The sequence below is a fragment of the Fundulus heteroclitus genome, chromosome 9, assembly GCF_011125445.2.
Source record: "Fundulus heteroclitus isolate FHET01 chromosome 9, MU-UCD_Fhet_4.1, whole genome shotgun sequence".
NCBI lineage: Eukaryota > Metazoa > Chordata > Actinopteri > Cyprinodontiformes > Fundulidae > Fundulus > Fundulus heteroclitus.
The window spans coordinates 4,151,435-4,168,702 of record NC_046369.1 but is presented as its reverse complement, the minus strand read 5'-3'; the positions used below and the strand labels follow the sequence as shown (position 1 = coordinate 4,168,702).

General features: G+C 39.8%; 1 protein-coding gene across 1 annotated transcript in view; it reads right to left on the bottom strand.

Annotated features, from left to right (window-relative positions):
* LOC105936982 (glypican-1) overlaps nt 1–16,335 on the bottom strand; it is a 51,832-nt gene extending 35,497 nt beyond the window's left edge. Inside the window, exon 1 of the mRNA XM_012878074.3 lies at nt 15,625–16,335. Within this exon, the coding sequence (XP_012733528.2) occupies nt 15,625–15,775 (151 nt within the window). The 5' untranslated portion in view covers nt 15,776–16,335. The remainder of the gene's footprint in view (nt 1–15,624) is intronic.
* Between the last annotated feature and the right edge of the window lie 933 nt (nt 16,336–17,268).

The following is a 17,268-nucleotide window of genomic DNA, read 5'->3' as shown; positions in this document are numbered from 1 at the left end:
CTCATTAGGGCTGCAGGGGGAAAAGCCACGTGGTTTTCTTTTGAAGCCTCGGGGGAGCTGGAAGCTTGAATGAGGCAAGCGCAGCCATCGTGAAGCATAAGACTCGGAGAGCTGATACAAGGGTTTAATGTCTGCTCACCTCTTGGAGCTGTGAGAGGTGTTACGCTCATTACGACGAGAAGAAAAATGTTTGAAAAGCTTTGGAGATGACTGGCACGTCATGTCCGTCACTACTGGCTGTTATGGCAAACCTGCAATTATCTGATGAGAGATGCTCATGTTTAGAAAAGTGGCTGAATAAGTCTCAGTAGTAACAATGAAGAACTCGTCCAGTGGACCTACTCCACTTTTTTTTTTACCGGGATTTTAGAGATGCATCAGGGCAAATATCAGTAGGGCTGGACGATATATACTTAGAATTGTATCGCAATATGTTGTAACCACAGATGTAAATATAAGTGACAATTAAAAACTACTTTATTTCAGTCTTTTCTAGGCAACTTGTATGGCTGTGACTCAATGGCTGTAACCAAAGGTCGCTGCACTCAATGCTAATATTAATCTTAAAAGTAAACATATCCATTTTAAAACAGGCTTCTTCAGGACAATAATGACCAAAATAGGTGTGATTTTTTTATCACAAATCTGCACACAGGAACTGCATATAATCCTATTCATTATTTTCATCAAATCCAAATCCATTTTACTTATAAAGCACTTAAAAAAACTATTTGTTTAATCAAAGTGCTCTGCAGGACTGAAACAGATCAAACCAAGACACTAATATTAAACAATGGCATTGTCACGATTTTGGGTTTTTGTTTGGTTTTGGACTTTCTGGACGAACTATTTTACCCCATGCTCCACATCTCTCAGCCACTAGTCATTATCCAATCAGCTCTGCCGTTTCCCTGCCACCTGATCAGCTCCACCTGCAGCAGTTAATTGGAGTCACCTGTTCCCCTGTCTACATCTACCTGCCTCAGCCAACTAGTGTTTCTTTAGGTTTAGGGTAAGGAATGGATTAGGGTTAGTTTTGTGGTTTTACAGTCCATGTAAAAATTTTCACACGTTCCTGCAACAACCTCTTTTACACCCAACACGTCAATACATTATGAAAGGGGTACCACCGTCAGGTCAGTTTACATGAACTGCAAACTGCGAAACTCACCCTAACCCCTAAACCTAAAGAAACACTAGTATACATGTTACCATACATTACTAAAGCTACCAACAGCAACTTTGTATCCTAACATTTTCGTCGTAAGTCAAGTGCGTGTCATGTGACACGATGTGTGCAAACTGCCATGCACCCTGTGCATTAAATATGACGAAAGGGCTACCCCCAAAGCGTCAGTATCTGTCACGTAGAGGGCTTTGACCAAGTCAAGTCAAGTCAAGTTTGAGTTGGGAGTGAGAATGGTTTGCGAAAACAGCAGGAGAAGAAGCCTGTCTAATATTTATTGGCAACTTGCTCCATAATTTTGGAGCGACGACTGAAAAGATCGTATCTCCTCTGAGCTTAAGCCTTGTTATAGGTGCAACCAACAGAAGCTGGTCAGCCGAACCAAGAGCCCCTGGAGAAACTTAAGCCTGAGGCAAATCAGATTGGTACAGAGGAGCAAGACCATTAATGCATTTAAAAGCCAAGACAAAGATATGAAATCAAAAAAAGCAAACGCTTACTGTTCTGTTCATGCCAATATAAGCCAACCCATGTACATAACTGTTGCCATCCTGTTTTTGTGTCGCTCTCTAGTCAAATAGTACGTTTTTGCTTTGTATTCATTAAACTCTTTTCATCTCAACGGGCTGCTTCTGCCTCCCTGTTTGCACACTGCAAAAACGGATCTAAAAATAAGTAAAATGTTCTTAAAATGTGTGTTTTGGTCCTTGATTTGAGCAGGTAAATAATATTATCTGCCAATGGAATAAGTATTTTGACCCCTAAAATAAGATAATTAGATATCCTGCACTTGAAATAAGATGATGGAGATGAGTTCTTCCTGTTTTAAGTGCAAAAGTCTTATTCCATTGGCAGATTATCTTATATACCTGCTCAATTCAAGGACAGATACACTCTTTTTAAGAAAATATTACTTATTTTTAGTTCCATTTTTGCAGTGCATTTGGGTTAATCACCAAGAACTTCAACTTGACAGATTAGGCAACTACATTAAAAACTGAATTTATTCAAAGGGTTTTTACCATTACCAGATTACCATGGGCTGCATTAAAGGTGAACGGCAGTATTAAAACCCATGTGGAAAACCTTTATTTTTATTTTTTTTTACAGCTATTTGAGCATCATCTACACAGCTGTTAGCAGCAAGGGGAGAGCTTTTAGGCAGTGTTTGTATGTTCTCCCTGTGCAGGCTCGGGTTCTCCCAGAGTACTCCAGCCCCCCACAGTCAAAACATCACAAACAAAATTTATGTTTAGTCAATTGGAGGCTTTGAATTGCCTTTAGCTAAGTGTGTGCATGCATGGTTGGTTGCCCTGTGTGTCTATGTCGCCCTGTGATTTACAGGTGACATGTCCAGGGTGTGCCCTGCCTCTCGCCCCTCACCTGCGGAGGATAGACACCACCTGTGATCCTACGGAGCAATATCTAGGTGTGGATAGTGGAAGGAGGGAATACAAAACTACGGTAATGTTTTTTTCTATGTGCGTCTCCCTGTAGTGCTCCACCTCTGAGAGACTACAATGATTAAAATCTTCAAAAAACAGGTGTCACATTCCCAAAAGTGGCACAGGAACGAAGAGAATCTAAAGCCCCCCCCCATGCCGTCAAAATGTTATGAGCCAAGGAGCTGTTTTTATGCAGTTCCCCGCCGCTATCAAATAAACTCCTCGGTCGTTCCCAACAGGATGAGATGTAATAAAGCGGAACCTTTCATGAAATAATAAAAGCAACAACAAACATAAAATAAGATCTGAGCCAACGCATGGGAGGTTAAAATGATAAAAAAAAGCACGAGGGCAGACGGCTGTGCAGAGCAGCATTAACTCGGCATGCGTCTACAGGGTTGGGATTTTCACAAGTCTGTCTAAATATAGGCCTACGTCTGGTTCTCACATGTAGAAACACATAAGTAAAAGTCATAATGCACCCGGTGTCGGAGCCGTCATTTGGCTCCAACCACAGCTGATTAACTTTCAGTGCACTATTCCAGAGTTTCCTTTCACGAAACACTAAAAAAAATCAACATTGACTTCTATCGATTCAAACTTTTAAATCCGCTTCTTAGCATTTAACTCAGTCATCATTTCATTCAGGTATCAAAGATGATCATGGGAGCTTATGTCATCTCTCTTTTCTACACTGCGAAGCTGTCACAGCTTCACTGGCAGGGACACCCAGTCACACTCAGTAGGATCTAACACAGATAATACTCTCTGGCGCTGATCCCATCAGCGGGGCGGGTGGAAGTGCATGTAAGGCGGTAACCTCTTAGTCAGGACACCAGCGGGCAACAAAAGCATGCACAGCTATAGGTTAATGCCGAAGACGTTTCACCTTTCTCATAAATGAAGTCATGAATAGTCGTCCCGACACAACAAGCACAAATCTTCAGGACGGTATAAGCATTATGGTGATAGCTGTCGAATTGGCTTTTGTTTTACTTTTTCGGTCTGATTTTGTCTTGGAGTTTTTTGCTGATCTGTTCGATGCTCTTAATGGCCACACTAGTTTAGTTTCACGTCTGCCCTGCTTCCACTGGGTATTCCCTTCTTGTTTAATGTGTTCTGGTTGTTTTTTTGTTTTTTTTTGTCATTTCAAGAGTTTGCTACACTGCAACGGCAGCATAGGAAGGTCGTAACTCAACAGGCATATTTCCCCTTTGGTTCAGTCGCTTTTTTCCCCCCCCCTCACCTTGAAACACTGTGACATAACGCCTCCCTCATACCTAGTTTAACATGCCACCCAAAAATAAACTGTGACCTTTAACTGTGGCATTTTAGAGGAAGCAGAAGAGTAATGACGGGCCTTTTAGAAGGTTGAATTTATAGAAACAGCAGCTAAAATAACATGTTTTAGATAAAAGATGAGATGAGAGACACGGCTATAAAAAGATTAAACAGCAAGTGAGTTACTCAGACAGGAAGTTAGCGGATCAGGCAATGTATCGCTGGCTTCTTGTTTCTTACCAACATCATGTCACATATTTTTGAGTTCTCAGTTTATCTTTAATAGCTTTATGTTTTGCTGGGGGGGGGGGGGTTAATTCACGAAACTTAGCTGTAACTGTAAAGCAACACTGAGCAGCAGACATTAGTCAAACAGAAAGCAGCAGTTTAGCTCTAGATTACTTGTGTGTGAAAGTACACCACCAAGAAAACCACATTCGTGTCCTAGATACCGCTGAAGATACATGGCAGGTAAAACCCAGCGTGAGGGGCTCTACCTGTGTGCTCATTTCCTTCCCTTTCGCTTTACAGTGAAGGTTTTAAAAGGCTTAAACTGACCCACATTTTTTTAAACAATTTACATACAGAGTTAGTAACTTGTGTAAAGTTTTTTTTTTTTTTTTTTTTTTGCTTCGGGGGGCTTTTATACAGTATATAGCAGGGGTCATTGACCTTTTTGCAACTGAGAGCTACTTCCTTTGTGTTGTGTCATACAAAGGGCTACCAATACTGACCTTAGAACTAGAAGAGTCAAAGTTCACCTTAACTTTATGTAAAATAAACACATTTTTCATGCTTTGTTATATATATTGTCATTTTTAAATCTATATAAATGCATGTGTGATTAAACAAGGAGACTGACGGAATAAAATTACATTTTTGTGGTAGATTGTGTTTTATTTTAGAACAGGCTGGTGGGCACCACATGTGGTCCTCAAGAACTACTTGGTGCCCGCGGGCCCCATGTTGGTGACCCCTGGTATATATTATTAGGACAACATTTTAGTTTATATAAAAACAAAACACTTTTATGCAAAACATGTATTGTTAAATGTGCTGGTAACTAATTCACTAAAACTGCTTGACCCCGGTCAGCTCAACCATAATAGACTTTAGAACACATGTTTGCAGCTTTTAAATGGTGTTTACAAGCATGCTCAGTATGAGAGCTTACTACAGGTCAATGGAACTGGCTGGAGTTCCTTACATAGAAAACCTTTGATGAATTTGCATTACAATCAGACTGTCTGAGATAGGTGGGGAGAGTCCTCTTCATCCAATTACCTTCACAAATATTATCCACATTTCCTGTATAGGTGGATCTTTTTTCTGTTTTGCTAATAAACGGCGACATCACTATTTAGCATAACCCATAAGATTATTTTTTATCAACCATCCCTCCATCATCTATTACCACTAATCCATGGAGGGTCACAGGGGTGCACCACAGGAACATTCAGCACAAACAGCCATGCACGCACACACTCACACCTAAGGCCAATTTAGAGCAACCAAATGAACTTAACATGTTTTTTTGGGAGGAAGCTCAGAAAATACAAACTCCATGCAGAAAGAGCCCAGACCAATCGTCAGCTTCCATGCCATGTCATGTAAAACGCGATGCAGATACTCCTAAATCCTTATTGTTTCCACACACTCCCACTCTGCCTTGTCCTCCACAGAGCATAGAAGATGCATTGACTCGTAAAGCAGCCGGGTAACCACAGGGTCCACCACATCACACAAACAACTCATCCTCTCATTTGGGAAACAGATGGACGCTCAACCCTCGAAGCGGAGGGCTGGGAGGGAGAGAAAGTAAAAATAGCGTCAAATAAGGAGGATGAAGCAAACATTGAGAGAAGAGGTGTGAACTGGAGCGTGTGGGGGGGGGGAGAGAGCGGGAGCATGCAGAGGAAGAGAAAGGCAGAGGTTATTGAGTAACGACGCTGGCTTGTACCAAATCGATTTTAGATTGGTACTAATGTTAAAGCATCGAACGGGTTGTGCTTTGGTTTCTTTGCTTTTATTTTCCCTTTACCTACAGCTGCTACAACACATGTTTACGGTGGAGATACAAGAGGGATTCATGGCTCCGACCTGGGCATCTTTTCATTCGCCAGATTAACTCTGGCTTTTTCCAGAGATTTTACTCATAGAGACTCTGCATATTTAACATCTAAAAAAAGACAGCAATTATGCATTCTAGCAGAAGCAGGTTAGGCGTCAATAAAGAGTCGTTCAATCTGATGAAGTGGAGATTATTGTATAATTTGACAAACTACCCAGAGCTGTAACTATGCACACATTCCTAAGCCCCATTTACACTACCCTTGTTAAACCGATCCATGCCGAGCTCGGACCGAGCTTGGATCAGTTAACCATGCCGAGTTTGGTTCTGATGAACATTTACACATCAAGCTAGCACGGTTCCTCGCCTCCTAGTGGCGATCTACGGTACTACTGCTATCTAGGATTGAAGGAGGGACTCAAGCAAATCAAAATGGCGGCGCCCGTAACGTTCAGGAAGTTATGTTTGGTTATAATTGCTTTTTGCAGAGTCAGGCAAAAAAGGCAACCTTTGGTGAATTTACTTGACGGAGTCGGCTTCTGGTACATGGATAAGACAAACAAACGTCTAATCAGGGCTTACAGACGCAGGAAACAACGACAGATGCTGAGGTTCATCACACTGCTAAGCAGAATCATCACTGGAAACCGTGTGGCACAGTAGGGAAGCTAGTAAAATGAGTCAGCTGACTGTAAGGAGATGATGTGGTCTGCTCATGTGCTCTTTGTTATCAGAGAACCGAGCTAGGGGAAAAACCGGGCCGAGCCCACTCATCAAACTGGTCTAGATTTAGCACGGTCCGGTTGTGTCTGGCACGGTCCAGTTCAGTTTGCGATTCATTTACAGTTATCTCAGTTACCAAGATCGTACCGTTCTCAGTACGGTTAAAAAAGGGTAGTGTACACGGGGAAATTGTTTCTAGCACAGAAACAAGGATACAATGAAAATGTGGGACCATTACATTACACCTTGTCCTACACATTTGTATATTTAGTTTGGTAATTATTTGACTTTAGGCATTGCGCTAATGGATTCTTAGTTTATATTGTCGTTGTTTTTCTTTACTGTGGTTAAAAAAAAACATTGATTTAGCAAATGTTAAGGAGAACATAGGATTTTGTAGTGATGTTTAAGGTGATTAAAAAGTCAAAACCTTCAGATCTCTTTGTCTATTGACTTTATTTTTTATTTGACTAATTCTAAAATAAGTCACATTTAGCATTTTTACTGTGTTTTAAGTGATTTACACTCAGTCAGAGATGCATGACTATTACAACACTTACAAAACCCAATCCAGATTTCTTCCTTTCGTCCTTGGGACTGTAAACGTGAACAAGCTTTACTTTAACTCAAACGTAAGTGAGTGTGGACAACAATTTACCGATTGTTTCCATTATTCCCATTTTTCGACATCCTATTCTTTTTTATTTCTTAGCAATACAAATTGAATGTACCATAGTTGAATCATCCAGGGTCCCTAAAACACAGGAATCACATATAAGAGGAAGTAACTATGTTTAAAAAGGTCCACGGGATCCACTCACTAAGAATAAAATTAACTTTCTGTATGGAGTTTATCTGTTTTTATGCTGCATAAGTAGGTTCTCTGGCGTCCTTCCACAGTCCAAAAAAAAACCCATTAGGTTAATTTCTGCTTCTTAATTAAGTATGGGTGTGAGCATGTGTGGTTGTTTGTGCCATATGTTCATGTTGCCATGTGATGGGCTGGCAGCCTGTCCAGGGTTCACCTGCGTCTCGCTCAACCACCAAAGCAGACAGACACTTTAACTCCCACGGCCCTCTAGATGTTAAGCGGGTATAGCAAATGGATAGATGGATCCTCAGGCATTTCATTTTAAGAAAAAGCATTTCATCCAGTAGCAAATCAGATACAGATCCCAGGAGCCAGCGTCTGTATCAAACACCTCAGCTACTCTCATTCCTTTTCAAGGTAAGAACGAAGCGAGAACAGGAATAAAAAGCCAACCACAAAAGAGCTTTCTCCCTTCCTCTTACCCGCCTCCTCCTCCTCCTCCTCACCCACTCTCTACCTCCCCAACTTCTGCTGCTGCATCACACATCATGAAAGATTCACAGCTGGGCTTTTAACGACCAACCGCGGTCCTCTCCCTCAGACACACAAACCTACGGTCGTAGATCTGAACCTGTCTGCAGGAAAATAAAAAGCAAAGCTATGCCACGAGGAATGTGACAGCCATCAGGAGGAGAGGTGGAGGAATGAGAGCTAAAGTTACAAGCATGGCAGAGCCTATACACAAGCGCGTGCGGGTTCTGCTCAGCAGCGTGTGCTGTGAGCGCCTGGATAAGCATGTGATGTGTGACAGATGATGGACAGAATCAGTTTCCTCCCATGCATACATGCATGCAGACTGTAGGTTTAACGCGAGCCTATAAAGAGACGCACGTCTGAACCAGGACATCTCTAAATTCTACGGTGAATTGGTGATGAGTGTTACTCTGACTGCAATAAACTTTCAACACTTAAATATTTAATCATTGAAATGGAAGCAAAGCATTGCTACAGAGTGTCCAACAAACATTGTGAACAAGCGAATGAATGGATGATCTCTACTTAACGGACATATATCCTTATATTTCTGAACCAGAAAATGCCAATGTTTCTTTTTACTGTTTTTTTGGAAACTTTAAAACTGTCATGAACGAGGACAGATGAACCCAGTATTCAGGCCGGACAAGCAGGAAATATGTTTTAAGAAGGTTTATTATGGGCAGGTTGTGGATTGGGAACGGGATTACCAGAAAATCCCTCTCGTTAATCACAGCACATGTCGTTTTTTTAAGGCAAATCTATATGTGTTTTTAGGTGCTTCATTTTTTTAGGTGAATATGTGAGCATTTTTGCAACAAAAATCATCAATGAAGTTTTATAAAACATTTTAAATGGTGGAATAAAGATAAGGAACAACCCAAAACTAAGGGAGGAGGACAAAACACCCTCTATGCCACAGATAAAGATGATAGCACAAGGAGAGCCAACAACCAGATCACAGAGGTGACCTCAAGTGTTTTCATAGGAAGAATGATATTAACCAAGCAAGAAAATGTATTCTGTTACCACTTTACAGTAAGGTTCTCTCTATAGATGGCTACCAAATAGTTTATAGATATGTTATTCATTAATCTGTAAACATGTTATACCTCATTCATAAGTGAATATTATGCGTTAATTAAAAGCGAGCAAGAGACAAAACAGAGCAACTATAGAAGAAATATTAAGTTGTACAGATCAGGGTCACTATTTGGCAAGAAACCAGTCAGTTTTGTTTCTAACTTGCCCATAATTAATGCATAATAAACACTTAATGAGTTATAAAGTGTTTACAGATTGATCAATAACATATCTCAAAATTACTCATTAGCCATCTATCAGGGAGCCTCATTGCCAATTGGTACCTTTATCTTTTTTTTTCATTTTTTACCAATAACAGCTGAAACAACCTCATTTTATTCTGTGTGTAATGGAAAGAATATTCAAGTGCTGATTCCCCTGAGTATCTTAAGTTTCCTTGCGTGCACACATGAGCAGCATCAGCTTGAAGTGACTTATCATAGGCAAACAAGAGGAGGTTGAGGGGAAGTGAACTCTAGAATGACGGATGGAGTTTGTTATCTTTGAAATAACGTTTTGACAGCTATGTTGGACTACTACAATTATACCCGCATGAGTAAAACACAGATTGGTCATGTAGAAAACAGTGAGGCTAAAATCACTGCATGACTCCTAATGTAAAGTGTTCTGGTGACACGGTTGTTAAAGGAGAAGGAAGGCTGATGTCTGTGGGCATAAGACTGACACTGCTGGTTAAAACTGGAGCACAAGCTGCAATTAGGGCTGCATGACATTAGGAACACAAGGCAATCATATCCTGAGAGTCTCATACTGGCCCATGACTAACAGTTATGTGGTTAAGAACTGGAAGCTGCTGGTATTGTGTCCTTATCTGATAATGAGTCAACCTAAGGGATATATTGCAAAGCACGTAAACCGCTCTCATTCAGACGTGAAATAATGCGACACCTAATCAATAAGAGCTCTTCAAACCCACACGTACACACGCGTCACAATCGTTCCACTCAGAATTTGAAGGGAGCAGGTAATCTAGCATGGCTCCATTTTCTGGGTGCCACTCGATCACATGGGTGTGTGCTTTTCCACACACAAAACAAAGCATGTGTAAGTGAATCTAAACGTCTTCCTAGGAGAAGGTGTTGGCTTTCACTGTCTTTTGAGCACACACACACCTACGCCATAGGAAGAGCTGGTCTTTGACAATTGACCAGGGCAAAAAAGGTACAATGTGTGAGTTAAAAATGCTTGCAGGCACAAAGGCAGACGTGCAGACAGCAGGACAGACGGGGTCTATTCTCATCTTCTCATGGTGTTAAACCTATGGGACAAAAGGCATGAGGCGGGTCGTAAAAAACGATAAGGCTTCTCGAAAAAAAAAAAAAAAAAAAAAGGTCTGGGTAGGAATGTCGAGCTTCTGCTTTTCATATCACAGACATTTCACTTGATCTATGTATCAAACTCACAAAGAACCCATACTCTGTTTAGAGTTGGAAAAAAACAGTCTTTTTTCAATTACTTTTAGAATCTCAATTAAAAAAAGCATGCAATAATAAACAAACTGTTTCCTTGGGTATACAAAACTACAGGCCTGAAGGTTTTGTTTCTGTGGGAAACGTTCTATTAATGTGACCTTTAAGTAGCATTGGCAAACACTGCAATCTGATCTTGATCTCTGACTCTGATGCAGCAGAAATGCTAACTGGAATTCAACAAATCTATGTATGCATTGGCTTGGAAAAATCTGCAGCGCAGCAAGGATGTTTGTTGTAGAGCAAACGTTTGCTCATTCCTAGGTTACAATCAAAGATTAATGTGTAAAAGTATAAAGAATGACAAAAATATGTCATTGGTGTAAAAAAACTGACTTACAGTTTATACCACCCCTTAACTTCCCACTGGTGAATCAGAGCAGAAACTCAAAGTCAGCCTTAATTTAAGTCTTAAATTCTTGCCTATAAAGCCCAAGACTGTGTTGCATCATTAAATGAATCCACACACAGACAAATAAACTCTTAGGGTTAGGCCACAGCTGGGATATTTTTATTGAGTAACTAAATTCACGAGGCCACAAACTAACTGAGTAATAATACATTTTTTCTACAAAAAAAGTCACAAGTCACTTTTCCCATATCTTTGGTGCTGTGCTGTTAACAGCAAACAGCTTCTGAAAGACAACTGCTTGGGGTTTGTTCCAAATCATCTAGGTTTGTTCCTTCTTCCTGCATGGACAGAAGAAAGCATGTCTGAAGCAGCTTACCAATAAATGCACCAGTCAGGCTTTTATTGGTCAATAGTAGGCTTTTTTTAAGGTCCAACTTCTGATTCCAAAGAAATGTAACACATCGACAGTCACTGAGTAAACATTGTTTTAATTAATCAATTCAATATAATAATCATTGACCATAGAAGATAAAAACTGAATTCTGGGTACCTTGATGGAGGAAGTAGTTCTAACCCAACAAGGAAATGAAGATATTACCAGATTATCACCATTTATTGTTAGCATTAAAACATAATAATAATAATAATAATAATAATAATAATAATAATAATAATAATAATAATGATGATTGCTCCCCCCCCCCGCTCAGTGGCGCAGGGGGGAGTAATCTGTGGTCAAGGGTCTTGCTCAGGGAGCCAAAGTGACAGACTGGGTTTCAAACCGGCACCCTTTGCAGCCTCTCCAATACGCAAACGCCCAGCTCCCTAACCACTAGGCCACCACGCCAACAGATCACATTTGTTTCTTGTCTAATTTTTACCTAACTCTGAACAAAGCACGTCACTGGCTGCATTTCCACTGACCACCAAATTGTATAAATTATAATTAAGAAAATAAATTTGCTTAATGGTAACACGCCAATTTCTAACAAACTGGTATTTCTTGATGAGATGGAATTTTCACAAAACGACAATGGAAAGTTTTTACGCATCACATGGGTCACGTGATCAACAACCAGATGTTACTATGGGCCAAAAATATGAAGAATACAGGAAGTGTTCATAGGAGGTGTTGAATCCATGGCTCTTCTGTACCATCAGCTACATGTTCCTCATCACAGCGCTTACATAGCCGCTTCCAAGTATGAGGGGCTGGTCGCTCCGACGCCTCAGTAAGACACTAGGCACTCAGCTGATGCTTAGCGCGAATGCCGTGGCTGAAATATGGATATCTCATGTAAGTGTTTACATCCGTTGCGCCATGTTTTTAAATAGGTTATTGCATGAACAAACTAATTAACATCTTTAAATCCATTTCTTACTCCATAACAGCACCACAATTGCAAAAATGTGTTGTTTTTTTTTAACATTAGCAGCGTATCGACAAAGTTTTGTGCACATGTTTTTAATGAAAATGTAGCTGGTGAATATTCCCAGCAGAAAAAGTTTAAGTTTTCAGTTGTGATGAATTTAAAACCAAAATGTACATCTGGATGGGACTACTCTTCAATAAAAGAATTATGTTTAGACACTATTTATAAATCTAATGTATCCCACATCCCATAGCAGCTCTACACTGAACACATTTCAAGCTCTAGAACACAATAAAATCAAGTTATTTTCAGGATAATTTTACTCGTTATTCAGTTCAGCATAACATAAAAACATTAAAAAAAACGTTTTATTTATTTTTACCAAAAACCTACTGAAATATGGCCTTAGAACTGAGATTAAAACTTCATTGAACTTTCACAATCCAATATAACAAAATGAAGGAATTTGTTTCAAGAATATCTGTATTTTTTATCAAGATACTGAGATAAATAACAGATTATCTTGACGTATATCATGCAAAATACATTTTTCTGCATTATAAGATGAAATACCACAAACAGAAGAAAAATGCCTGCAACTAAGTTACAATTCCTATATATTGATATTTTCTCCAATATTTCAGTAGCTGTGATCAGATACAGAATCTTTTAAATCAAAATATTCCCCTGCCTGATTTCTTGTGGCTTTTTAATGTATGAAATATTCTAAGTTCATAGAATTTGAATTCTTCAATCCAACACAAACTAATGGCTGAGCACACGTTTTTGAACCATTTGCATTGATTTTTAAAAGGCAAAAAGAACAACCTGCAAAATAGTTAAGTTTTTTTTTGTTTGTTTGTTTGTTTTTTACGTGTCCCGTCTGGCAGTGTAGGATTAAGAATTGTTGTTTTAATGCCAAAGAGAGCCCAAAAGATTTACTTTTACAACTCGAGCATTACTGCTTTTGTCATAGAGCTCCGCTTGATATGGCTAAACCCTTTTTTAGATATTACATAACAGAAAAGTAAAAGAGGAAGAAAGGAACAGAAAAATATAAGACAAAATGCTAAAAGCGAGAAAAGGTGACAAAAATAGGAAAGAGGAAAAAGAGAGATAACATCCACAGAGTCTGCTTCTACACCTGCAGAAAGATATATAAAAACAACAGCAAAACCGACCAAAGAAAGTATCACAGGTACAAACAACCAACACATTGATAACATGACAAATAATAAAAGTAGCAATATTTAATACAAGATGTATATATTGACAGCCAAAGCTGTTTTAATTAATTTATTTTTTTTAAGTTTGATAATATTGCTTCAAAGGATGGAGTGTATCAACACAACTGAGAATTTTATTACACTGTTTGTTGGATGGAGCGATCCCGTTCCTTTAAAATGCCTTTTAAAAGCTCAGCGAAACGACAAACACATCATTCCTAAGGTTTTTTCTCATTTTCAGTACAAAGTCATTTTCATTTAACGTTAAGTTGCAAATGCTTGGGTAAGATGAAAGAGTTTGTCCTTGTGAAGAAACGTTCCCTTTGTTCCTACCTTGATGAAGGCTTTAATGAGTTCTGAGAACTTTTGCTTCGCTAACTACTACAAAAGGATCAAGAGACTGAGACCCTGTGTTTTTCAGCTGTCAATAAAAGATGAGTTTTTAATGGAGAGGGAGAGAGAAATCCGTGCTGGGTGTCTTCCATGAGCCCCAGACTGAGACCTTCAATGACTCACACGCTCTATCTCTGTTAACCTGCCTGTCTGCTTCTGTTGTTTTCTTTCTCTTCCCTTTTCTCCCGCTCTACCTCTACCTCTGAGGCCTCTCTGTTACATCTGTATTCGCCGCCGTCTGTCTTCTTCACACAACCACACGTAGGCACACATCCAATATTAATAACTCACACGCCCATACCAGAGCCTTTTCATTGACACAACATGGGATGACCTTCAGATTGTACACAGCCTCACCTCCTCTTTCACAGCTGCCTTCTGTCCAAACATACAAGAATCACGAGGAGAGACATAAAAGGAAAAGTATATAACAATCGAGTGACAATAAATAGATTAATCTATTGACAATAGATTCATTGCACAAATTTTAGCTGGGATTTCCGGACAGCAGCGACCAAAGGGAGCTGAAATAAATAGGAGTGACTTAGTTATGTGATGGGAGATTGATGGGCTCTGAGGCTGACTGATTGCTTGACTGCCTGGTAAATTGACTGATTAATTACCTGCATTATTGCCTGTCTTGTTGCACAGTTGACTGACAAGACGGGGTGGAGGGGAGTATCTCAAAGCCATTTCTTCCCTTTTCAAAATTAACTGTAGCTTAGGCTGAGGTTGATTGATGAGCCCAGAGGCTTTTTTGGGTGTCAGGCAAGTATAAATATTTTTTAGAGATGCACAACATATGGAGTCACACTCAAACGCAAAATCAATATGTGCAAAACTGCACTATTCAGTTGGTTATAATATTCGAAAGAACCCAGATTTATAACCCCTCCACTAAAAAAAAAAAAAAAAAGACACATAAATGCCACAAAAGTTGATTGTGTTCAAAGCTAGCATCACAATATTCAACAATGACTATATATGCTCTATTGATAGGCAATATTGTGTAGCTCTTACTTTGTGCAGATCAAATACAAGGACATTACAACATTTATTTAATCCCAGCTGCAGCCCCCAGATGAAAAAAATGCTCAAGGCTATATGACTGTGGCTACCCAACAGCCATAACGAGAAAGCAAGTTTGGGTACATTTTGTAAATATTAAAATTCAGCCATACAAAAAAAAAAAAGCGTTTAAAAAAAACACCTGAAAGCAATTCTGCTTCCAGCAGACAATGAAAGTGCCCCAGGGGACTATAATAGAGATGCACAGGACAGCTTACAGACTGGGAAACGTCTCATTTGGGATTCTGGGTGAGGAAAAATTCACAGGAGCCTCACAGAATATTCAAGCCGACACACAATGAGGTTCATGGACTGCACTGCTGCCATTTAGAGCAAACAAAACACGGAGAAAACTACCCCCACAACTTGGCTGTGGGTGGTGTAACAAAACACTTGTGAAACTGATTCTTCAATATCCATTTTAAAGAACCATTTTACAGTAAACAACTCATTTTTATAAAACTTAAAGCCAATAAAAGCTATAAACAGCATTAATAGCGTACTGCAACACACATAAACAATATCATCAGTGTGCGGCTATTTTTCCGCGACTTTAACCACAGTGAAAATGATTACCTGACAACTCACCTGAAATCTCAGTCTGCGGGACTCCCTCCAGGGTGAACCCCTTCCCGGTGTAGAACTGCCGGAGGTCCGCGCAGCTCCTGTCCGCCCCGCACACGGAGCCGGGGGCCGCACACAAACCCGCCACGGCGCACAGGAGCACCGAGAGGCGCATCTTCAAGCCTCTTCAGCTCACTTTGACAGCCCTGGAAAGGAAGCTGCTCCCCTCCTGCGTTCCTGCTGGATATGAGAGAGTTTTCAGCGTGCGTCCCGCTCCAACCCGCACAAAGCGCCGGTCAAACTGAAACTCCGGTCCGGGCTGTTTTTGCTTTTCTTTTCTTTTTTCTATTGCGCGGCTGCGGGTGTCAGGTACACCCCGCTCCTCTTCCGTCCTCTCCTCCTCCTCCTCCTCCACCTCCTCCGCCTCCTCTCCTGCGCTTCTGGCCGGGAGCCGCAGAGATGTGCCAGACAAAAGGGAGAAAGCGGAGCGGAGCAGGGAGTGAGCGCAGGTGTCGCTCAGTGAAAGCTGCTGCAGATCCAAGCGCGAACTATCGCTTCATGGCTGAGGGCTGGAGAGCCGGGTTCAAAAAGCAGCGGTAGGGCAGGAATCTTTTAATTTCCTGAAAAGAGGAGCTCTGTCCAGTTGCTCTCCTCCTTCCAGGCTTTGGGACAATGAAATGTGCGCAGAGAGGCGCTGATGCTTTCTCCCTCTTTGTGTGTGCGCGCCTCCTCTGCTGCAAGGGCTGAGGGGCTAAAGCGCCACCTGCAGATCAGAAAAGTGCTGTTAACAAGTGGATTGATGTTTTTTTTTCCCCTTCCTTAAATAGTAATATTCATCATCCATATATTTATTGGCAAGAGTGTTAGAATTATAAATAGCTTATCAGAACCACGAAACGTGATGGTCAACAGGTCAAATGAAACTGTTGGTGATTATCAAGAAGCAATTATTAAGGTGCAACTGCCGTCCATTATTGGTAAATATACAAGGAGGGACTAATGGTTTTTTATTGATTATTTTAATTGTTTTCAATAAATGACCAATATATTAATTAAAAAAAATGGTACAGTACATTTTTAGTTAGGTGGCCCTAAAATAAATACGTCGAGCATCTATAGATGGTCTCCAGAACAGCAATAAAAATAATAAATCATAATTAAAAGAATGCTTCAATCACATTCTGATATGGGATAAAATAGAAAAAAAGAGTAATTTGCCATACTAAAAAACCACATTTATAAAATATTTAGAAAGAAGTAGCCTATATTTGTTGGATTTTTTTAAGTTAAAGACATTTGCCCTGTTGTTTCATGTTGTGACACGTGTCAATTCATACTAAAAAATTAGGCCAATATATATGAAACTAGTAAATCCAGTATTTAAAAAGAGCTACTAGAACAACATCTTAATAATCTCATAAAAAGCTACAATTCATATTTTTGCATGAATCAAATCTTCTAAATTTGATTGCCTTCAATATTTTTGCACTGCAAACTGAAAAATGTAAGTAATTTAATGTGTTAGGTTTAGATGTAAGGTAAGGTAAGTTTATTTATATAGCACTTTTTATTAACAAGACATTCTAAGTGCTGTACATGAACAGAAAAACATTATAGACAACTTAAGTTTAGACGTGTTTCGTTTGATAGAATGATAGTTTTAATATG